General features: G+C 37.4%; 1 protein-coding gene across 3 annotated transcripts in view; it reads left to right on the forward strand.

The window, feature by feature from the left end:
* The first annotated feature begins 8,252 nt into the window (after nt 1–8,252).
* The window catches only part of TESK2 (testis associated actin remodelling kinase 2), a 60,126-nt gene continuing 43,278 nt past the window's right edge, over nt 8,253–25,100 (forward strand). Inside the window, exons 1-3 of one of the 3 annotated variants that reach the window (XM_058178550.1) lie at nt 8,253–8,758; nt 13,273–13,572; nt 21,897–22,018. In XM_058178550.1, coding sequence (XP_058034533.1) covers nt 13,351–13,572; nt 21,897–22,018 — 344 coding nt within the window. In that variant the 5' untranslated portion in view covers nt 8,253–8,758; nt 13,273–13,350. Of the gene's footprint in view, nt 8,763–13,272; nt 13,573–21,896; nt 22,019–25,100 lie in introns of all 3 variants that reach the window. The other 2 variants (XM_058178549.1, XM_058178551.1) reach the window with 2 other exon arrangements.

Here is a 25,100-nt window from a genome sequence, read left to right on the forward strand (position 1 = left end):
CACACGAAGGAGAATCAGGAAGCACAGTCCGCAGAGCTGTGAAAAAAACGTCTCAGATTTACCTTTTCTGTTTACCTTTTCTGAGCTGACACGCCTAAAAGTAGCATCTAATAAGTTTACCCAGCTAGGTGGCAGTACATAGCTCATCCTGGCTGATGTTGGAAAGGCAAGCTACAGGTATCTAATTTGTACTTGGAAGGCAGGGACCGCCACTAGGGTCCCCCAGGCAGGGCCATTTTAACAGCATTATGGGCCGCGGGCAAAGCAGTATATTGGGCCCCTATGACAACTACTCACGGGAATAAAAATGTAAATGGTTGCTAAAATTAAACATATATTTGCATATTAGTATTAATTTAAAAATGCAGTAAAATGTAATCAATACGTTGCTGTATTTATACTGTATAATACAAGGTGCATTGAAGGGTTAACATACACAGATTAGTATGGGGCCCCTATGCTCATGGGGCCCACAGGCAAGTGCCCATCAGACCTGACAGCCCTGACCCCAGGGTGGTTTGATATTTGGTGAATCGTGAATAATCCTGGAAAAAAGAAATGGTAATTTCCAAAAATTAAAGGTGCCAAATGAGTCCAGATTTGAGGCATTTCCCTGACACTTAAATGCAAAGCAAATATACCTTGGCAGCTATAATATTGATATGCGAAGGTAGACAGTTGGGTAAATTGTATTTAAATAAATCAAAAACATGTTGTGTGATGGCAGCTAATGTGTGTTTGTTCACACATTATGCATTTGGTATGCTTGTCTTTGTTAATCTAACAATTATGGTTTATAGACCAGAATTTATTATTTGGTATGTCTGAATGGAGTTTATAATGTTTATTCAATAAACTAACTAAACTAGTTAAGCAAACCAGGGCCTGGCTTATTTTTGTGGGCACACGAGTCCAGAGGTAAAAGTGAAAAAAGAATTAAATGAAATAAAAATCATTTTAGTCCCAAGAAAGAAACTGAAGTTAATTCTGCTTTGATATTCTTTGGCAAAAGAGAGTGCAGAAGTAAATATTTTCAGCTTTTCAGGTTTCTGCCTATATAATTTATAACAATACAGAAGAGTTCCAATAATTATTGTGATACCTATTTCTTGACTTTGCTTACATCAAAAGGTTGACAGTTTGACTAGAAAATTAAATATGCACTATAGCAAAAGTATCTAAATTACTTAGAATGGTATTGAAGAAACTTATAGATGAACACAAAAGGTGTCTTGGAGAAAATATACGGTTTGAGAAAAAAACTAAATATTGTCAGTTCTTGACTCTCTTTATTATAAAGTTTATTATAAGAGGAAGGGAAAAATGCTGTCAAAGATTTTCTTCTCTGGATAAGCCAGACAATGTTTTGACATTCTATAAATGTTGCAAAGTTGATTGTGAATTTCTAATTTTCAAACAATTACTAATTTTAGAAAAAGAATGTGACATTTTATTTTTAAAGCCTTTTATGAAATATACTTTGTAAATAGTACACTTACTATGATGTATATTTTTTTTTATTTGAATTTATATCCCGCCCTTCTCCGAAGACTCAGGGCGGCTTACACTATGTTAAGCAATAGTCTTCATCCATTTGTATATTATATACAAAGTCAACTTTTATTGCCCCCAACAGTCTGGGTCCTTCTGATTTACTTCTGAGTGAAACCTACACAATAGTGATTATGCATCCTTTCACATAAATTCTGTTAGATACAATGGAAAAATAATAAGGAAAATACACTGCAAAAGATGTCCACTCCATGGCGGTGTGTTACTTGAGAATAGCTATAGCAAGCAATTAAGTTCCTAGTCTATGTATCCATTTTAATGAATAAATTTAACAACTGACAGAGGAGCACTAGCTTGCTAAAACTAATTCATTTGTCATAGATAGAAAATATAAAAGTAGTATGTACATTTAATCTCTGGGTAATTATTAAAATCAAGCATTCTCTGGGTAATTATTAAAATCAAGCATTCCTTTGCATTGAAATATAATCATATGTGTAATGAAGGGCAGGATTAATTACTTCTAATTAATAGAATTGCTAAAGACAAATAAGCTTCACTGTGAATAAAGCAAATTGCATTCCTATTATAGGAACTTGACTTTTTGGGAAAATATGCATTTTGGCTTTGCTGCTATGCGAGACTACAGATTAGTTTACAATAATTATTACATCAAAGCATGAGCCATGATGAATCATTGTGTGCTATGACATCAACACACAAATGCTGCAAATTGTGTAATTTGTCCAGGTAACAAACTCTCGTAGCATCATGAGAATTACAACTACTCTTAAAATTAGCACAAACTATATTTGAACCTAAAATTTTATCCTATGTAAATGCTTATATTGGCAATATATTAAAAAAAATACAGTCTTGTAGTAGTGGCAAATAAATTAAAGGAAATATTGACCTAGGGTTTACCGTGGCTAAGTGACTGACAGGTTATGTCATGCAGACCAGATTAAACCCAATTAGAGGGATTAGTGTTTATGCAGTTTGTTATGCAGAGCCAGTCAATTGGTCAAATGCAGTAAACCATAGTTTAATGTTGTGAATAAACCTACTGAATAATTTAGCCAAGCAGATTTTATTTACCTAATATATTTTGCCCATGTAATTACTTTTAAAATGTATTGACTATCTTAACAGACTTAGAAGCTCTCAAATTATTACTGGATATTGTTGTGAATAAAGCTGAACTGAGGAGACTATTTCTATCCTGATGTTATTTATCTATTTATCTGTTCAGTTTGTACAACCTTCCCACTAAACATGCAACTCTGAGCAGTTAAAATCCAATTAAAACAACAAAACCATTAGCAAAAATCAAAACCCAGTGAAGTTTTTTTTTTCTTTTTACGATCCTTTAATTCCTTTATTTGGGGTGAGTTGTAGCGACTGAATGTAACTGAGTGTTTATCAAACAAGGCATTTGATATCACTATATAAATCACTATATAAATCAACTCCCTAAAAGTGAGCTCACCTAACTTCCTGAGAGAAAAAATAAGAAAAAAAAGAAAAAAAAGGAAAAAAAAAATCAGTGCTTGGAATACTTTACCTGACTCTGTGGTCTCTTCTCATAATCCTAAAAGCTTTAACCAAAAACTTTCTACTATTGACTTCACCCCATTCCTAAGGGGACCATAAGGGGCGTGCATAAGCGCACAAATGTGCCTACCGTTCCTGTCCTATTGTTTTTCTTTTCTTCTTCCTATATATATATATGCTTATACCTCCTTATATTTACTCATATAAGTGTTTATATACTATATAATCTTTTTGTATGATACCTACATATATTGTTGCGACAAAAATAAATAAATAAATAAATAAAATAAGACAAGCAGGGTGAGAGCCATCTTGGATCTTGGAAACAGTTCTACAAGGGAGTCACAGTATCAGAAGACACATTTCCTGGATCCCACGTTGTTGTGGAGAAAACAGGAGGAGGAAGGAATATTAGACATGTTTGCCACCTTGGGTTATTTATACAAATAATAAACTTGGTATAAAAATACCTTTAAAAATAGATAAAAAATGATATTTGTAATAGAAGGGCATGTCCATACTGTCAGATTTCATGGATTGGGCAGAAATACTGCAGACAGGCTGTTTAGCAAATAACCCGGCTCTGTACTTGAAGGGGTCTCTAAATACAACCGGCATCTTACATTGTAGGAACTTACTTGGAGCCAATGCAGCTCACAAAGAAGTGATGTTATATGCTCATATTACCGTGTGCCCCTAACTTGTGCTGCTGCATTATGGAGCAGATGCAGCTTCTGAGTGCTCTTCAAGGGCAGTTTCTCATAGACCTCATTGTAGTAATCAGACAGGAGGTAACCAAGGTGAATATGTGAGTGAATATGAGCAGAACCTCCCATCTAGGAATGAATTCAGTTGGTGCATAATATGGATTTGTGTAAGAATTCACTTAGTGATGGCTGCCGCCTACTCTTTAAGAAGGAGCCAAGCATTCTAGAAGAAACCCCAAATTAAACACCAGTTTTGTTTGGGAAAGCCCAATTTAATTCATTACTGGGAAATAACCATATCTAGGGCAGGCCATAAAAATATAGCCATTCAGGTTGTGGTGATTTAGTTGGGAAGAAAGACTTACGTAGGCTCCACTCCAGCAAGATCCCCAGATGGCAATCTATGGATACTATCAAAGCAGGAAAATAGTTATTATTTTGATATAGTTCCTACCACTAGAAGGTAATCCTTAAAAGATTTCTATCGGTATCCATGTTTAATTGGATTTGATCTTCATCTTTTCCCTGTAACACAGAGGTTCCCAATCTTTTTCGGTTTGCGGCTCCCATAACACTTCGGATTTTTTCCGCGGCTCCCTTAATAGGTACATCTGATTTTTTTTTAATTTTAAGGATTTGGAAATCTACTTTTTAGATCGTTAAGGTTAGGTTAATTGAAAAATAAATTAAATACGAGCTTTAAATTCACAATTTATTGAACATCGTTTAATGATTTAAAATTATTAATGGGATGGATGGGCTTGTTGTTCGCTGCACAACTTCTCAAATCTTGGAGTAAAATTGGAAATAGCGACTCTCATTTCTTGCTCGAGGTTAATTTTTGAGCGATATTTACTTTTTATTACCGCGACTGCCGAAAACCCAGCTTCGCACAAATAGGACGTTGCAAAAGGAATTAATATTCTTAGGGCTTTGCAACTATTATTCAAATTTAATAAGAATTTGTCCATTTTAGGGTGATCAGAAAAATAGCTTTTGAAAAGTAACTTAACCACCATTAAGCAATGCCCTACTGGGGAATGACCGCCTCCAAAACTTTTCGAAGCCGCGCCCTCATGAGTAAGCCGCCGTCTGCATGACAGTAAACGCAGGCAATAACAGAGGAGGGTCTGCCCGTCTGGATTTGCTGATGGACGCGCCGTCTCCTTTGATGGGAGCGGCCTCTGAGGAACTTTCCCAGGCGTGGGGGTCCCTGCTTCGGTCTCGGAGTTTGGCCTCTCGCGATCCCCTTGTTCCCTCGGGTCTCCGCCTTGTGGAGGAGGTGGCTGTTCTCGCCTCCAGCCTGGCTCACCTGGGAGGAACCAACGGGGTGGTTTTGCTATTTTCTGCGCAGCCCCTCTTTCCCGATGCCGTTGAGCGTGGTGGCCGCGGCCGTGTTGGGCAGCGTGTCGGGTGGTCTGGGAAGCCAGTGGCGTCGCGGGCAGACTGGAGGGGAGGTGCGCTGTTTCGCCAGGCGGCGGGTCTGGGCGGGCGCTGTGGTTCAGGCGGCGGGCGGGCCGGAGCTCGCGCTTCCTTTGGTCCGTCGTCGGCGTCTGCCGTCTTCCTGCCTGCTGTGGCCTGCCCCGCTGGGGGTGTGGGTGCGGCTGCGCGGGGGTCCCTTGGCTTTTGGAGTTGTCCCGAGTTGCGGTGTGCGAGTCCCGGTCGCTGCGGCCGTGTCCGGCTTTGTACGTCTGGGATCTCGCGGCACCGCGTGTGGAGCGGACGCTGCTTCTTCGCGGCGCCCTTGTGGCGGTGGCGCGGCTCCCTGGGGAGCCGCGGCTCACACTTTGGGAATCACTGCCCTAGAGTTTCTTTGAAAACCAGAGGCCTTGGAACTCATGAACACAGAGGTAGCAATCTGAGTGATGTTACTATCACTCTGAAACTATCACATTTTACATATCTAGAACCTTTGAATTGTTCACTAGTTTGAACACAAGATGTCACTCTCATTTTAACTTTTATTGAATCACAGACTGAGAAATATACCTATAAATGTTAATCTATAGCTCAGTTTCCTGGGCAAAAGTTGCAGACACAGCCCCAATATGCTATCCTGGACAAATTTTACACTTTAATTAGAATATATTAATTTCCCCGAACATCATAAAAAGATTGGAAACCATTGCTCAATACTATTTCTGCCAAGTATTTTCCTACACAACAAACATTTTGAAGAATGCTTTTGGTTTTTAAGGGGACCTTAGAGAATTCAGCAGAGCTGTGTTTTCCAGTTGACTCTGTGAATAAGCAATTATTTTAGACCTTCCAGTGCCATTTGTTTTCTATATTCCAAATAGGGAAAATTCAGTCTACAAGAGCATTTGTGCAAAGCATCTACTTGGAAAATTATAGAAGAAGGCCATAAAAATGGAAATTTCATATTTCCAAAATCTATTATGGTTTTGGGCCAAGTGCCCATGTGCTGACTTTTTCCTTCTTCAATTAGGCTATTTTGTCTACACAATATTTCTTTGCACATACCAGTTTATCAAATAATTCTCAGTTTAGCAGGTTTAAACTTAACTAATATTTGGATATGAGGCTCTAGGGAATACCAGGGCTATAGATCAAAAATATATCCCAGAAGGCAGTGGTAAATCACTTTTGTACTATAGCCAGAAAAACAACATGGTGTGTATGTATTTAAATAACTCATCAGCAGGAAATTTTTCTACCTGTTTCCAAATGTGATCTGGTCTTTCAGGGCCCATATAAATGACTGCAGCTCATTGAAAAGTGCTCTCCCCACCTTTTTCTTTTTTAATTAAGCAACATGGACATATTTCTGGAACTGGTTTTCTTTTTAAGAAAAGCCTTGACCTGCAGCTACATGAAACATGTGCATTTCTTCTTTTAAACAACTTTTCTTTCTGGTCTCCCCGTTTCATGACAATGTCTATCAGCTGGTATTTTGTTTTTCTATACAGTAACCAGTATTGTGTTGTTGAACAGAGAACAGAGAACTGATTGTACAGAACCAGAGCCAGATTTCACCAGGAGTCATCAGAACATAAGATTTGAGAGTTGAAAAGATTTTGCTTGTGCTGAGAAACTGCCGATATTCCAATCAATAAAATCACAGTTTCTTCCAATGGGTAGTTCTAATGGCACAAATATGGAAGTATTTAGATTTTAGTAACATGGCTCAATGCCAAGAGGTAATTTCTTAGAAGTAATTGTACTGCATTATGGGCAATATAGGATGGCTACCCTGTCCAGTTAAATAAAGGGGTTTAAAGGATTTATTTGTTTCAGTCTGCAAAAAAAAGACACCCCCCCCAGCTTTTAGTTTATTATCAAAATTGGCAATTTTCTCACAAAATAATAAGCTTTACACTCCATTCTTAAGGCTGGAGAAACTAACTCAAAAATCAAGTTTTATTTTAAATTATTTTGCACACACATTCATAAAATGAGAAGCTGTATAAAATATTTTCTGAAAACAGACATGGAATGGTGATGTAATTGAAAGCAATTCAGGAAATAAAGCATTAATCTGAGAGAGTAATTATTAGGAGACCAATGGCTCCTGCAGAGGCTGAAACAGTCAGAGGAATGCATACACTCACACTTTTCATCATGTCAAAACCATGTTTATAGTCACACCTACAGCAGGTCTCCTGACTTCCCCTCAAATAGAAGAGTCCTGACAGTCGTCAAAGGGGTATAAATGGTGAAACAAGTATTGTGACATTGTTGCACAAACTCCATACCTCCATAACATGCTGTGATATTGTACACACTTATAATAAGGACTGAGCTTGCCTTGTGATGGTGTGACACATGTTTAGTTATTTTGACAAAGCATTAGACCCTTTGTTTAAAGATATGATTCAGTATGGAAGTCCTGAGGTATACCACTATTAACGAATAATTTTTCATGAGAAAACTCCCATTGGTATCTAGCCAGAAGAAAACACCTTGGATGAAATGAATCCTGCTTCTTAAATGCCCCAATGCAAAAGACACCCGTAGTTTGAAGACACCGAGGAAGGTAACTCATATGGTTAAAGGACATTTTCCCAGTAACAAGGGTTTTAGGAAAAAAAGGAAGTTGCCTTGCGGTAATTTTGCTTCATTGCTGTTCATGGGACACAAAGGACTTTCATGAATTATATCGTTTCCAAAAACGATTAGCAGTTGTAAGTGCGCGCGCGTGCAAAACTGTAGCCTCCTTACAAAATCTGTCGCCTACCAAAAGACTCCGTGCATCAAATTTAGGAAGTACTGCCTTGTGCAGCAGACAATTAACTCTGCCTCGTTTGACAGCTGAATTCTTTCCCTCCTTGTGCAAACAATGTAGAATTCTTTCATTTCTCTCGCTTTCAATGGCAAACTTATTCTCATTGGTTTGACATTCCGCAGTATTCCTCATCCGCCTTCAATCGGAGTCTAACCACACCAGCTCTCGCTTCGTCCCGCCCTTTCGCTTGAGCTCGCTCCGAACTGTTGTTGCGCCGAAGTCAAACTGATCTGCCACTCAAGCTCTCCCCCACCACTCCCCCGCCTCCTCTCTTAACCAAAGAGGAGACACAGACCGCGGCTGTGTGTGTCAATCTTCAATTCGATTAGCTACACATCCTGCCCATCCAACAAGAAGCTCTCTCGATTGGTGGAAATCCGCAGGCGGGTCCCGCCCTTCTTCGCCCTGTGGTGGCCTCCAGCCAGCTCTGGCGATTTACTTTGGGGCTGTAGGGTCCACGGAGCTCAGCTGGGCGCGCGCCCGTCCTTTCTTTTCTCTGTGCTGCGGACTGAGCGGGGGGGAAGGGCCCTCGGCCGCTGCGGCCCAGATTTGTGTAACTGGTTCTTTTGGAAAGCGACCAGTTGCTCCCTTCCGTGTCCATTACCCTGCCTGGGGTATTTACCGCGGAGCAGACCGTTTACCCCGGCGTGTCGCGCTTCCACTGTCCTCCTGGAAGGCCTGGGAATATGAGCTGTCCTTTGGAGTGCGGGACGCGCCGCCCCTCTTCCTCCTCTTCCAGGCAGGTAAAGGCAGCAGACCGGTATGGCGAATCGCAGTGTCTACTATCGAGGCAGGGGGGGGTGGAGGAGAAAGGAAGGGGGGGGGTCTTTTCCAAGGTGTGCAGCGAAAGGGAAAGGAAGCGGGGCTGGGTGGATTCTGAGCCAAGCCGGAGCGAGTGCCTGTATGTGCGCGGGAGGCGCGCCTCCCTTCAGCTTTGCATGCCGACGTTACAGAGGCGTGAGGATCCGGGTGACTTCCTGGAGGTCAATAATACACGAAGAATAAGACTTAGATTTTCCTATAGTTTCTAGAGATACGTATGTCGGTGCTCTGAAGGGAACATGTATAGGGGTAGTAGTACGCTATACTTTAGCAGAACTTCGTGTAACTTGTCATCGGCCCCTACGTTGTTGTGCCCTAAAAAGCGATACTAGGAACTGCCCAGTCAAAGATGGAGTATTTGACCACCTGGATGGAGGCTGTTGGCGATAGGCAAAAAAATAACTTCCTTATCTTTACCCCTCTCTTTTTTTTTTTACCTGTATCTGTTGCACACAGTAATGTTTTCCTTGGCTACTTCTCATTTAGGAACCACTAAATTTTACCGTGTGTTGTTAAATAGAGCTTGTTTCAGTAGGTGTTTTGAAATTATAGAGTGGACGCTGTTAAGTGTCACGGTGTCTTCTTAAGATTTGTGGCTTCGGCTTAGGGTTTTTATTCAATATAGCATAGGCATGTCCTGAACGGTAAAGTTGAATGTTAATTGGAAGGAGTTTTGTTTTGTCCCCTTTATGTTGCACAGGGATTTATTGAGGTCCTTTAAATTACTGCAGTCTGCTGCTTCTATAATGTTCTCAGAATATGGCAGGATAATGTGTTTTTTGTGTATATAATTGGTGGAATTATCTCTTGTATATTAAAAATCTGCTCTTCATAGGAATACAAGCATAATTTCAGGAGGAAAGCAGCTTTCATGCCTGTTGGATGCTTTTCAGTATTGTTAGACAACAGGTGCCATTATTTTTAGAGAAGGCTATAGAGACTGATAAATGTGACTTTGTGATAATCTGATTTCAGACATGTCTGGTTTACTTTTTATAAATAAACTACTGCTCTCTTTAAATTGATAAAATAAGATCAAATATTTGGAATAGTTTCATATATGAAACTTAACTGATCAGTACTCTAAAATATTTTCCCAACCTGATTCTCTTTCCAATTCTTGGCCTAAAAGCTTTTTTCAGCTTCATGATGATACAGAATTCTAATCCCCATTTAGCACTAAAGCTGCATTTTTCCTATGTTGAAAAGAGTCTAAGGTGTTGACAGGTGCAAAAAAAGATACAACATATTTTAATAGATTGTGCTAAGTATGTAAATGTTCCCAATTTACAAAAGAAAATGGCATGAATATTTCTAGAAAAGTGTATGGATTACTAAGACTATTAGTATATTACATTTTATAAATTACAGTAAATATATTAAAATGGTGGTGACATAAGAAAAGGAATGTGTTATGCATTAATGATGCCATAGACTTTGTACACGATCATGTACAGTATGTTTTTTTACAAATTAGCTAGTCATTAAGGCAGTCTAGAAATGGGGAGATGCTGAGCTTTAGTCTTTCTTTGCGCAGAAAGGCAAAACCTTGGGGTAATCATACTTTCTGTATGCTAGGAAGACGGCAATGGCCACTCCCAAAAATATCACTTCCAAAGAAAAAACTTGCCAAGAAAAACTTGTAGGGGCTAATTCAAACAGTTGCCAGGAGCAGAAACAGACTCAAATGCACCTCCCCCAAATAAAATAAAAACAGGGACCTTTTGGAAAACTTTTATATGTTTTTATTGAACATTAAAAAGGATAAATATTCAAAATTAAAAATGAATGACTAAAGTCATGTAAAAAATTGAAAATATTATATCATTCTACCAAGCTAAAATATAGTTTCTAGTGTTGCAACATTTTGCTGTGTAAACCTTATATTCTTATAAGGGAAGTCCTACATTTTTTATGAAGATCAAGCTAGTAGTGAGAGAAATTAGATTTTAAAAAGTGTCAGAGAAGATCAAATTGGTTTAACTTAACAGTAGTCAAGAATTCCATGAAGTGTAGAAAATCACTTACTTATGAAGAGGTACAATGATACAGCATAAGGTCACAAGTGCTGAATCTTCTACAAAGTATTCTAGACACTACCTACCTTCTCTTCTTCTGTTTAGACCATATGGTCTATCCCTTTTCTTCAAGTCTGATTTCAAAACTGATGCTAGCCAGGAAGTTCATAGTGCTTGAGATGTTATGTTAGGTTAATTTCCCAGTTATACTATGCAAGAAATTTGGGATGAGTCCGGGATTCATCTGCAATGGAGAAATTCCCATCTGAATCAATTGGAGATTTCTCTACCAATATATTTTGTTGCAAAAAAAGAGGAGGCCTTGAGAAGTACACCAATTATTTACAGCTGACCCCTAGGTTCTTTAAAACAGCTAAAGGTTGGTAAGTTGCTGAAATAGTCATTTCTTTAGTTCTTAGCTTTAAATTCTAGTTCTCCTGGCCTTGCCTTACTTGTAACCCGAACTTTCACATTTCAGTCATCTAAATTGGACTACGGACTTTGTTTCCAAATTATATCATCATGCTTCGATCTGGCTATCTCTGTAACTACGGTATTTCTTGGGCTAATTAACTCCATTCTGATACCCTTTATGCTTTTGATGACTTGGTAATCTCATTGAATTAAACACATCTAGATGTACTGTCATCTTATAAATATGGAGTCCTATTTGAACAAGCTGATCAAACAACAGTATAATTGTTTTGCCTATTATATTTTGGTATCCTATCCTTCCAGAGACTTTAGGAAGTGATAGTTTTTCTTTCCAATAACTTTGTGATAAATGAGGGCCCATAATCTATTCAGCATATTGCTGTCAGAATGGGGAAATAACTTCACATCTAACAATTCACATCCAATTTCTTATCTAATATAATGACAACTATGTTAATGGAAAACAATTTTAAATCAATATGAATACAGGCTATGCTACTGATAATTTTGAACACTGTCAACAAGATATTGCTGTAAATTCAATTCAACTTTTTTCAATGCAGTTGTCACTTTGAACGGTCACTAAGCAAAGTGTTGTAAGTTGAGGACTATCTGTATTGAGGCTATAGCTCCCAACCAGCATAAGCAACTCTGAAAATTGTTGTCTCAGCATCTCTGGAATATCCTCACTAGTGATGGTATTATGATTCAAGTGCCATTTCTATTCTAGTAGTATAAGGAAAAGGACGAATTTTGTTTCTTTAAAGAAACAAACCTCTAAGAAGAAAGGACTACCTTGTTAGTGCAAAGCCATAGAGAAATACTGGCAACTACATTTCTCTAATATGGTTCTAGATTATAGTAGTTAAAACCTGCATGTTTTTGACGGTCCTGCAAGAATGAATGAATTACTGTATATATGTGTTTGTGTGCACTAGTAAATGTTTTTTATTTAAAATATAAATGTAAATAAATAAATAAATAAAAAATACTTTGGCTGGGGGAAAGCACATATCTGAACTCCATCTAAAGAGGGAATACCTGGGAAAGTCACTATGTTCTGCCTTTTCTTTGATTACTGAGATGAAATATTTGTACCGTGAAACTGTTTATAATGAATTTCCACTACCGTATATACTCGAATATAAGCCGATCCGAGTATAAGCCGAGGTCCCCAATTTTACCCCAAAAACTGGGGTAAACTGGGGACTCGAGTATAAGCCGAGGGTGGGAAATGAGGCACCTACCGGTTGGGGAAACCCTCCCTCCCTCAGCTGAGAAGGCTGGCGGCTCCCCCGCCCCGCCCTCTCACTGCACCGGCAGGGCTTCAGTCCGGTAAAATGTGAAAAAAAGAAAAAAAAAAACTCGGGTATAAGCCGGATATACTCGAGTATAAGCCGAGGGGCTTAAAAAAAAAAAAAACTTGAGTATAAGCCGTATAGACCCGAGTATAAGCCGAGGGGACGTTTTTCAGCACAAAAAATGTGCTGAAAAACTCGGCTTATACTCGAGTATATACGGTAAGCTACCATGTAGTATATAGTTGATAGCCAACTGACAGGACAATTCAGATGGAAAATTAGGCTGGTCTAAAATATTGTGGAATAAAATCATTCACCATTTTTAATTGTTGAATTAACTCTTTGGAGTACTAGTGCTTGACAGTCTTTACATTTACAAATGTTTAGCAAAGACTAACATATTGTACAAATGCTAGTTGTGGATGAAATTACTCCATATCTCCACTAGCTGCAACAGTTTACTAAATCATTTACAAAATAAACATGTATTGTTATCTAAATGGAAAAAATAATTTGTGGAACCTCCTCCTCTGGTCTCCTGGACACTTATTATTTGATTAAAAGTCTTGAATAATCAATTTTTCTTTTTTCATCTTAATTTGTCCCATGTCAATTATACACATTCTTTTTTTAATAAGAAAAAGAAAATGATACATTGATGTATTTTTCATTTTTAGTATTCATCCAGAGGAAAGAAACAGAGATCGACCACTTAAGATGTGCAAGGTGCTCTTCTAAAGGATTGTTTTTACAAAATGGATCGGAGTAAGCGAAATTCAATAGCAGGATTGCCACCACGTTTAGAGCGCATTGAAGACTTTGATGGAGGTGGCGGAAGTGATGGGACCATGTCCCAGATGGGTAGAGTTTGGACTTCTTCATATAAAGCCTTGATAAGTGCCTTTTCAAGACTTACAAGACTTGATGACTTCTCCTGTGAGAAAATAGGATCTGGTTTCTTCTCTGAGGTATTCAAGGTGAGTAATAACATTTCCGTATCTTATTATTTATTTATTTATTTATTTATTTATTTATCACATTTATATACCGCCCTATCTCCTTAGGGACTCAGGGCGGTTCACAGGCAAGTAAAAAATACATATAAATACAAATTAAAATAACAGTTAAAAAACTTATTCTACATGGCCGAATTATTAAAAAGCAATATAAATAATAAAACCCATTAAAACCAGTATAAATTTAAAATCTAATCCAGTCCTGCGCAGATAAATAAATGTGTTTTAAGCTCGCGACGGAAGGTTCGGAGGTCCGGAAGTTGACGAAGTCCTGGGGGGAGTTCGTTCCAGAGGGTGGGAGCCCCCACAGAGATGGCCCTTCCCCTGGGTGTCGCCAGACGGCACTGCCTAGCTGACGGCACCCTGAGGAGTCCCTCTCTGTGAGAGCGCAAGGGTCGGTGAGAGGTATTCGGTAGCAGTAGGCGGTCCCGTAAGTAGCCCGGCCCTATGCCATGGAGCGCTTTAAAGATGGTTACCAAAACCTTGAAGCGCACCCGGAAGGCCACAGGTAGCCAGTGCAGTCTGCGCAGGATAGGTGTCACACGGGAGCCACGAGGGGCTCCCTCTATCACCCGCGCAGCCGCATTCTGAACTAACTGAAGCCTCCGGATGCCCCTCAAGGGGAGCCCCATGTAGAGAGCATTGCAGTAATCCAGGCGAGGCGTCACGAGGCGTGGTGACCGTGCATAGGGCATCCCGGTCTAGAAAGGGGCGCAACTGGCGCACCAGGCGAACCTGGTAGAAAGCTCTCCTGGAGACGGCCGTCAAATGATCTTCAAAAGACAGCCGTTCATCCAGGAGGACGCCCAAGTTGCGCACCCTCTCCATCGGGGCCAATGACTCGCCCCCAACAGTCAGCCGTGAACTCAGCTGACTGTACTGGGATGCCGGCATCCACAGCCACTCTGTCTTGGAGGGATTGAGCTTGAGCCTGTTTCTCCCCATCCAGACCCGCACGGCTTCCAAACACCGGGACAGCACTTCGATAGCTTCGTTGGGGTGGCCCGGTGTGGAAAAGTACAGCTGGGTGTCATCAGCGTACAGCTGGTACCTCACACCGAAGCCACTGATGATCTCACCCAGCAGCTTCATATAGATGTTGAACAGAAGGGGCGAGAGAATTTAATATAGTAATTGGAATGAATAATCTGTTCTGTATACTATATAGGGTTACTAAATTTGACTGCAGAAATACAAATGACCATTAATGGTGGCAAACCTTTTGCTGCCATGTGAATTTTTTGCTTTTGGCAGCCTACAGTAGTCTCTCTTTGAAAAGTTTTGAATATAAAAAAATTAATTCTGTGTCAAAGATTCTAAATGAAATGATATTAAAACTTTGTTGAATAATTTATCCACATTATTTTTAGAAATGTATACCAGACATTTTATTTACTTGTTTAACCTTCCTTTTTCTAAATAGAACCAGTGATTTTAATAAAAAAAATAAGGTAGCAAACATATAAATATACATAACAAAATGAAATGTTAAAATGTAAATGGAGAATACAGTATGTTTGTATTTTAAAAAGTCATAAAGGAGTTTTAAAAATGCATTTTGAAGGAATCTAATATAGCATTCAGGTAGGCTTCCTTCAAGATAGAATTCCACCCAAAAAAATATCAAAATAATTGCTTATCAGCTCCTCCCAACTGTAAGGTTTGCTATGGATTGTAACTGCTGATGAGGTTCAGACTTATAGTTACCTCTGCTTCACTATAGAAAACAAATAGACAGTGGTATCCAATACCTGCTGTTATTTTCTTAATACATCCTCCATAATTTACCAGAAAACTAGAAAAAGTGGAGTTACTCTGGTTTTAAATGTGTATATTCAACTTTAATTGCTACAATAGTCTTCACAAACATTCAGTGTTGTCAAAATTCAAAGTGTAAATCCAGGTTAAATTAGTTGCCTTCATTTTTTACTATTAAGTTTATTTTTAATAAGGTAACGATTGTAGGACCATTCCCTGACATAGTCAATTAAACTCTGTTTATCTTAGGATAATTTCAGAATAAAGCCATATTTACTATTCATTCTCTAGGTGGTGGGTGGGTGTTTATACAACATGCCTATCCAGGTTTTGAATTAAGAGTAAGAGACCTACTCAGGAAAGCTCAGTCCCTCTCCTGGTATCCTAGGCACTGCAGTGGTCACTAGGTAAACTTTTCAGGCTCAATTTAAAAAAAAATCCTTACCCATCTCCAGGGTAGATTTACACATGGTGAGACCCTAAGCTATGAGAAATATATTTGGCAAGTACTAACAGAGAATAAGGATTTGTAGAATTCAACTTATTTTAGGCAGCTTCTGCTAGCAAGATGCGTAACAAATTTGTGGTGGCATGGACAAGGCCCAGTACAGAAGGTATGAATGCAAAAATAAATTGATTAGGATTATGTTATGGCTGTCAGGGTTCTGACGGAGACTTTCAGATATGAAATTAGAATAAAACTGTAAAACATGAAAAAAAAATCTGAAATTTTGAGAGATTCCTTTAGACTCCAAGGTCCTAAGATATAGCTTGCTTAATTTAAACCTAAATCCGTCCCTGTCCATCCTAAATGGTATGGATGTCATGTGCAGAATGGTGGAATATTAACTGTTCTTCAGTTAAACCAAAAGCAATGGAGACAATTGCAGGAAGAATTAAAATTATAGCTACCCCTGCTCACTGATTCTGTGTTTGAGAGCTGGAAAGAGGAGTTGGTCATTCCTTAACTCCTGTCTGGATTTGAACAGCATGTGAGACAGGGTTCAGATGAATTAAACATACTATAAGAATGATTGCCACTTATAATGAAGGCTCCCTGTTATAAACCCAGTAACGTATCAGGAGTCACTTTGGGTGATGTGCTATGGCTTGAGTTGCCATGTGAACAAACCCATTCAATAAGATGTGATGAGAAATAGATGAATATTCTCCAATAATTGGCTGATGTTGTACTCTTCCCTTTTAGCTGTCTATTTTACATACTTAAGAACATGTAGTGTTTATTTTCTAAGGGGCCAAATCCCAGATAGGAAGGTTTTGTAGTCTGGAAAATTAGTTTCTTTGTGGCTAATTCACAGAAATATCCTCTGTGTAGTCAAACTTACAAGGAGAGATCTGTTACAAGCAAAAAAAATATATAGCTGATAGATGTCCTGCTGTCAAAGTGCATTGCAACTCATTAAAGCTTGCTATATTAGGACTGTGCAGAAAGAAATACCTGGAGTTTATGTTTAAAATATTTTAGGATGACTAGATTTAGTACTAAATGATTTTTATTATAACTTGATCTATATTTAATTCTAGTAATTTTAGTTAAGTTGGGCCTTTAAAAATTCTAAGTATGCTAAGATTCTCATAATGTCTTTCAGAAAATGTTACCGTTTGAATAATAGTTCAATCTTTCTTTATTAAAAGCAAATTTTAATATATTTTATCAGTTATGTGACCGTTCTGTAGTCGGTCCTGCTGATATATCTAATAAAGGAAAAATAATTTTGAAGCAACCTAGCTGTAAAAATGAGACTGTAATATTTCATCTGTTTATATTCTGATATTTAGTATAAACCACAGCCTAATCTTCTGTGAAAAGGGAAGAGGAAGAATATAGTAGAAGACGACTGTGGCAAATAAAGATATGAGAAAGGAAACAAATAAATAGGAAAGATAAAGTAGCAGCTGCAGAATAATCATATGACATAGAAAACCTAAGATAAGCAATACATTTCCCAAATCCAAAGAGTTTCATTGTTTGCATTAGTGTTTTTTAATCTGGCTCTTTTAAGGCTGCTCTTTAAAATGCGAGATAAAAGTAACTAGAAGTCTGTAGTTTATATACATACATTCATACATACATACATACATACATACTGTCTGTACAAACACACACACAAATACACACGTTTGTATATATGTATGTATTTTATCTAGGGAATATCTTGACTTAAATGACTGAAAACTATTACCTTATTGTAAGTTTACCAAAATAATTCCCTCCCTAATCCAGCCGCTATTATAAAAATATATGAATTTAAATCTCATACAATAATAATTCAAATTTGATAAGTGTTAAATTGTAGACCTACTGTTTAAATTTTGGTTTTTTCACATTCAGTTGATTCTAGGAAACAATTCTAGGAAACAAATACCTTGCATTTCTTACCAAATTTAATTTAGTACCATAGACGTTAATGGGGGATGGTGTGAGGAGATTTCATTTTGGCAGTTAGAACATGAGGTTTATTGATGTAAACATTGTGCAGCCACAGTTCCTTGCTGCTTGTGCAAATTCCTATGAATTAGCTTTTAAAACTGGAAGTATCTACGGTACTTCCTCTTATTGTAACTTGCAAACAAGGAGACACTTTTCAGAGTTCTATGTGTTGTATTGGTCTAGACTAATTAATTGAATTTGGGCTCTATTGTAATCCAATATCTCAGTATTTTCAATGAAACTTAAGTTATATCAACTTATTCTATATCTAAAGCTGCATACCATCAGTTACAATATGTTAAATAGAATGTGTAGGATTATTTTAAAAACTAGTTACATTATTTTTGTCTCTGTTGGTTGCAGTATATGCATCTGCTGGCAAAGTTAAATGCTTCTTTTTAGTTTTCATTAACTATTAGATAAATATTTATATCTCAGTTTGATTTAGTTTGAAAAAAATACCTTTTTCCTAGTTATAGAACAGGTGACTTCTATGATAACTTCCTTTCTCAGGCATTGATCTTGGCATTTGATCTCAAGGGATTGGAGTAGAAATGATTTAATGATAACATAACCTGTGGCTTTATTTCCTGATTAAAATAATTATATACATCTTACTATAAGCAGCTCAGAGTTACCTTGAACTGCAAGATAGGCAGCAAAGAAATTTGATAAAACATTCAAAGTAAAGAAGTCCTAACAAATTAAGACTCAAAAGTACAAAATAAATAACCCAAAAACAAAAAAACCCAACTGATGAAACAAACAAAAAACCCAATATATAAAAAAACCCTTATCCCAAAACTGCAAATCTCAGAGTGCTGAATTGGTTGGGTTCATTAGTCAGAACCTTGACACCAGGTGCTTGGCAACTGGTCCACATTTCTGATCCTTGCAGTGTCTTGCAGTCACATAATTGTGATTTGCAATCTTACCTGCTGGCTTCCCACAAGTCAAATCAGTGGGGAAGCTGGTAGGGAGTCAGAAAAAAGTGAAGTCCTCACTTATAAACCCATGGTAAGCAATATCACATGGTATATTAGAATACGACTAGTGTACGTTTTTGAGTTTTATGAGACACTTAAATAGGAGACATCATAAATCAGTTCATCAAACAGAAAAGAAAATGTACATATAATATATATCCCCAAACTACGGAGGACTGTGGTTTTCTCAAAGAAGCATTTTATTGAGTACATCATATTGGCACGTTTGAAAGCAAAACCAGCTCTTAAGTATTTCCCGCAGTTTCTGTATAATTAAAGAATAGATAATTCTCTCCCTCGGTGTCACAGATAACATTGTACAATTAGGTGTTCTGGTGCCTCTTTGGCAGCTTCCCACAGTCTCTGGCCATCACCTGTTGCGATGACCTTGGTTACCACAGGATGATGTGTTGTCTCTCTCTGGTCCAATATTCCACAGCTCTCCCCTCCCACCAATGTGTGGCAGCTGAGAAATGGAAAGATGGCTGTGGCAGGGCTGATCCGTTTTTTGAAGTTGACACCTAGATGCAATCATGGGCCACTATGACATCTGAACTTTTGACAATCATAAATACCATTTGTTCATGTCAAACTCACTGTCATGAGTTTGAATGGTCACTTAATTGTAGTTATTAAATAAGGACCACCTATATGTACAAACCATTATATGTAATATTTATTAAATATGTTTGGGTCTTTAGAGAAGAATAGATATTACTCTTTTGGCATAAATCTAAATTGGAACTACTTCGTTAAGTATCTATTTCTGTGAGAATACTTAAATAGGCAAGAGTAATTCATAACTTGGTTTTTGCTTTGAATCAAACTTCTTTTTAAATTGGAACTTTTAAAATTATTTTCTGAATTTTTCCCAGTCTAAACCTTCTGACTCTTGTAAGAGTTTGTTCAGCATTAAATAGCAGCATATTTCATTTTAGCTGTAGCATTCTAACCAGTGAACTACTTACTTAAACAATATAATATCATGTAACAATATAATATTAGTGGACAGGGAATTTGATTATTTATTTAAGATACCGCTTCCCAAACAGGACAGTCAAGGCAGTTTACCATTAAATTACTAAAGTGAAATAGTAAAAATCATATAGTGAAATATTTATTTAAAAGTTTGGGTGGGAAAGATAACAAAGCAATTAATCTAGGGCAAGTTATTGTATATAAACAGAACGAACTCCCCTTCCTTCTAGCACTGAAGATGTTACCTAGTTGGGTAACAAAATGTCAATAAAACATCTGCAAGAAAACAATCAAGTTCAGAGAGTACCAAGGACTCTACAGAAGAGCAAGGTTTTCAGTCTAAGAATTATAGTGAAAGATCTTCCTCATGCAGTTTGGGGAGGATAGTAGGCATTGTCTCAGAAGTTCTTAGTCCATTCTCACGGTACTTACGAATTGAAGGCATGAAGTAGTTCAGTACAAGAATGTATATATATCATTGGGCTTCAAAAAGTTTCTAAGTGATGATGTCTTTAGCAAATTTTCAGTTACCTGAGAGATATATCTGAAAATAGTTTATGCTTAGTAGATACCATAGTATCAATACTCTTAGTGTGCAAAATCATAGCAAAAATAATAGACAAATACGATGAAAACTTTCCCCAGACCAAACTATGTGTAGTATAAAATTAAAATGCCAATTATAAGTATTCGGTAGTTTTAGAAGGTTATTTGCGGCATCTTGTTCATCAGGTTCTTTTTTTGGAACATGGGATTTGCAAACACCTACTAATATTTTCCCTGTTTCATCATTTGTGGTTCAATGAAGTTGTGTCAATGTGTAGAAAAAGTTTACGTTTTTGCATGGATTTAGTGGCCAACAGGTACTGTGTTGTATTTTTATTGTATTTCTCCTGAGTTCTGTGAATCATTAGAGAAGTTTTATACAAAATGATTTATGAATAACCATACAAATTAATAGTTGATTTATGAAATTTTATTCCATCCTATCACAGTCAACCCATGTAGTTCATAATCCAATTATATGCAGGATAAAAACAATCATATAAAACAATACAATAATAATATCACAACCTATTGCTAATTATTGTAATACTATAATACCCTTCACCCGCATTTATTTGTAGTGCTTCATCATTCTAAACTAGGCAATGTGGGAAATGACTAAGGGCCTTTCAGAATAGTCCTGTCTTGATAAGATTCTGGAATATTTTAAAGGATAGGCTGCTGTTCATTCCGGAGCAAATACAGAATGCATGCTTCCATGCTTCCTCTTCTTGGATACCACAGTATATTGGGATCCACAGCAAACATGAATTCTGTCCTATAAAACATCTATGCAGCTGCATTGTGTACCAGCTGAAGTTTCAAGGTGGACTTTTAAGGACAGTATCATACAGAGTAAATTACAGTAATCCAGCATAAAGGATTGACTGTTCTTAGTGCCCCCTACTCCAGGAAACACCACATCTCTCACACCAGCCAAAGTTGGATAAAGATCAACCTGGTTTTGGCCTCTACTTGGTCCTCAAACAAAAGCCATCAGCCCAAGAGCACCTTTGTCCCCCAAGATGCTCTTTCAAATTAAGTACAACCCAGCCCAGAAATAAAGCCTTTCCAATGGTTTTCCAGTTAATAACTGCAGTAGAAGGGAATGTGCTCAATTGCAAACACTGAACAAATCAGAAAGCTTCACTGTCAAATATTAGCATTCAAACAAGAAGTCAAATGATTAAAATACATTAATTTTTGTTAGCATTATGATGTGTAATAGTAACTGTCTGTTGCGGAAGTACCATAAAAGACTTTATGGCTTGTGAAATGGTACTAATGTGTAGATCAGCCCTTTAAACATGCCCAAATACTAATTTACCAATAAAGCCATAAAAAGGAAAATATATGCACTTTTTTGATGGATTAAGATTTTACTAATTGAATAAGCAAATGTACATAGATTAATAAAACAGAATGGAATTACATAACCTCGAAAGTTGTGGGAATTTTTATTAATTTGTCAAGAATGGTTTAAATGTTGAATCAATATGTTTTTCTTAGGTTCCATTGGGAAAATGAGCTCATCTTTTTTCTTTTTTCTTTTTGGATTTGTTTAGGTACGGCACAGAGTATCGGATCAAATCATGGCCCTGAAGATGAATACACTAAGCAGCAATCGTGCAAACATGTTGAAAGAAGTTCAGCTCATGAATAGACTTTCTCATCCAAACATATTAAAGTAAGAAAAGGTGTGTGTGTGTGTGTTTGCATGTATGTGATTGTGTGCTTACAAGTGTATCAGTCTGTGTGGGTGCAAATTAAATTTAATTTTACTACATACCACATATGATCTTTCATGTTTTAAATATTCAGACAGTGCTCTTTGGAAGCTCAGAAGCCAATGTTGTCTCAGGCTTACGTATATTTTAGTTCCTTGTCTCTTTCTATTATTCTTAATCCTTTCTATTCGTCTATGTCAGGGGTCCCCAAACTTGGCAGCTTTAAGACTTGTGGACTTCAACTCCCAGAATTCTCCAGACAGCATAGCTGTCTGGAAAATTCTGGGAGCTGAAGTCCACAAGTCTTAAAGTTGCCAAGTTTGAAGACCTCTGGTCTATGCTATATTTCTGGGTCTCCTTTCTATTTACTTGCCTCCCGGATCAAATACATTTATGAAAATATTAGTGAAAAGCACTCAGAGGATAGTTTCACCAAGCATTTTGGCACAAACAAATCACACCTTCAAAGTGTTAAGGTATTGGAGTCAAGTTGTGACTTGTTGAAGACCTTACCATATAACCTCTATGCATGTAGAGACAGCACTTCCCCTGGGATTGATAGGAACGAAGAAGATATATGTGTATGCAGATATAATCTGTAAAAGCTGTTTAATCAGTTATTCTTATAGCACAGCTGCATTTTAATGCTTCCTTTGCTTTAGTGACCTGTGTCACTAAAAGAGCCCCTTTGAATCTTTTGCACGGTCCTGCAAAATGTAAAATGTAGATCCTGGGATCTAACCTACACAGAAAGGAGATTTGGTTATATTCACATCTGTTGCTTAGGCATCTGTTTAAAATATAAGGACCAAAGTATTGGAGTAGGATATATGAAATGTCCAGTCTAAATATTGATGTACATATAGGGTCCATTCTTTTGTACACTGAACAGATTGGAAATTGGTACAAAGGTCTAAAGAAGTAAGTATGGCTTGCATGAATTGCTTTCCTAATCACTTTAATCTCTCAAATGCATGTCTAGACTAATTAGGGAAATACGTTAATGTATGAGGAACCTTGTATTAATGTTACATGCCCTTGAAATGTGTTATGAATGTTATTAACTTCTATAAACATGGCTACTAATTTAATTTTTAGCTTGCACTGGAAATTTCTGTAGTATAACTGAACAGAATTCATGAAATGTCAGAGAACATAAATTTATTAAACTTTATTTATTAAAATTTTTATGCCACCCATTTCCCCTATAGGTGACTATTGGCAGCTTACAGATTATAAAAAAACAAGTAGAAAAATAATTAAATTATGAAAATTATGAAAATTTAAAACTTGAAATTATATATAAAAAAAACAGGACTAAAAAGACAGCACAGTGGTAAGTGCCCCCTTTCAGGCCCCAAACCAACTGGCAAAGCAAAGTTTTAATACCTTTCCAGAAGGCCAAAAGGGTGGTAGCAGTTCTCACCTCCATTGGTAGAATATTCCACAGGGATGGGACCATGGCAGAAAAGGCTCTTCTCCCTGATCCTGCCTGCCAGAATGCCTACAGATGCATCTATAGCAGGCTTCTTCTGCTGGTGCCAGTGGGGCAAGCTAGTCCTATTGGGGTGAGATGGCCTCTCAGATAAGTGATGGCAGATTGTCCAATTTTAAAGGGTAGTAAGAATAAACAAAAAATCAACATGTATAGCTGTAAATATTTATGATGTTTGGCATCTATAAAAAAACCTAAAGCAAATTCCATTCATACTTTATGCTTCCTAGAATACATATTTCTATTTTTAAAATCTTTAAAAATAATAAATATAGAAAAAAATAAGTGCTATGGTGGATATTGGATCTCTTCCTCTTTTATGTGATTTGGAATCATGGAAATAAAATATTTGGATATAATATGTATTGTTTTAAAATATAATACAGAGTAGTCTGTACGCAGGCCATATTTAACCACCAGCCTGCATTTTTCTCCACATCATGCAGCTTAAATTCAATGGCAAAATAGATTATCTTTGGCTTTACTGCTTCTAGCAAAAATAAGAGTAGAATTTGATACACCATGCTTCTATGGGGGAAAATCCATCTCTTTTCATTCCTATTTTCTTGAGCTAATATTTTTAGCCTTGCTCTTCTGCCTAATGATATCACCAAGAAACTTTCCTGAAATTTTCAAATGGCAAAATCATTTTTTTAAAAAAATTATTGGCTACTAAACTATTTGCTGTTCCTTTGTTACATCCAGATTGTAGCTATTTACATTCTTGTTTTGAAAGAAGTACAAGCTGGGAATGTACTTCTTTCTTCAGTCTCACCTCAGGAAATAAGATGTTCCGAAGGGCAGGAGCCAACAGCAGAAAAAGCTCTTCTGGACTCCAGCAGCCAAAATTCCCTGACCAACAGGGCCCACAACATGCCCCCTTTGCCAGTATCAGTGGGATGGGTCAGTACCATTGGGATAAGATGATTCCTCAAGTAACCTGGGCCCACATCATGCAGGCTTTTAAAGATAATAGCCAACACCTTTAATTGCACAAGGAAATAAACTGACAGTCAGCGAACCTCACAGAGCAGTGGTGTAACATGGATCACCCTAGGGATCCAAGAACTGCCTATGCAACCACACTTTGACGAGTTGTAGCTTCTTAATGCACTTCAAGGGTAGCCTCATGTAGAGTGCATTGCAGTACTCTAAATGTGAGATGATCAGGGCTTAAGTGACTGGTACAGGGACTCCCAATGAAGGAAGGGCCACAACTAGCATACAATACAATGTTGTCTAAAGGGTCTCTTAGCTGTGACTGCCACCTGCTCTTTGGCAAGGATCTAATAGACAGGTGGTTATATCTCTCAAAGTTTCACCTCCCAAGGAAGGTTTAATAAGTTTTTCCTGCACATTGCAGAGGATTGATGATCTTTGTGGTCCTTTCCAACTCAATCATTCTATGATTGACATTAATATTAAAAAAAACATGAACATGAAATCTCAAGATTAAAAATATAAAAACAAGCATTTGGGTAGATAATAAACTAAGTCACGCATGATTTGTGTGTTCTTTTTCTCTAAATGAATCAGCTTAGTTTGGG

Source organism: Ahaetulla prasina, chromosome 3 (genome assembly GCF_028640845.1).
Source record: "Ahaetulla prasina isolate Xishuangbanna chromosome 3, ASM2864084v1, whole genome shotgun sequence".
NCBI lineage: Eukaryota > Metazoa > Chordata > Lepidosauria > Squamata > Colubridae > Ahaetulla > Ahaetulla prasina.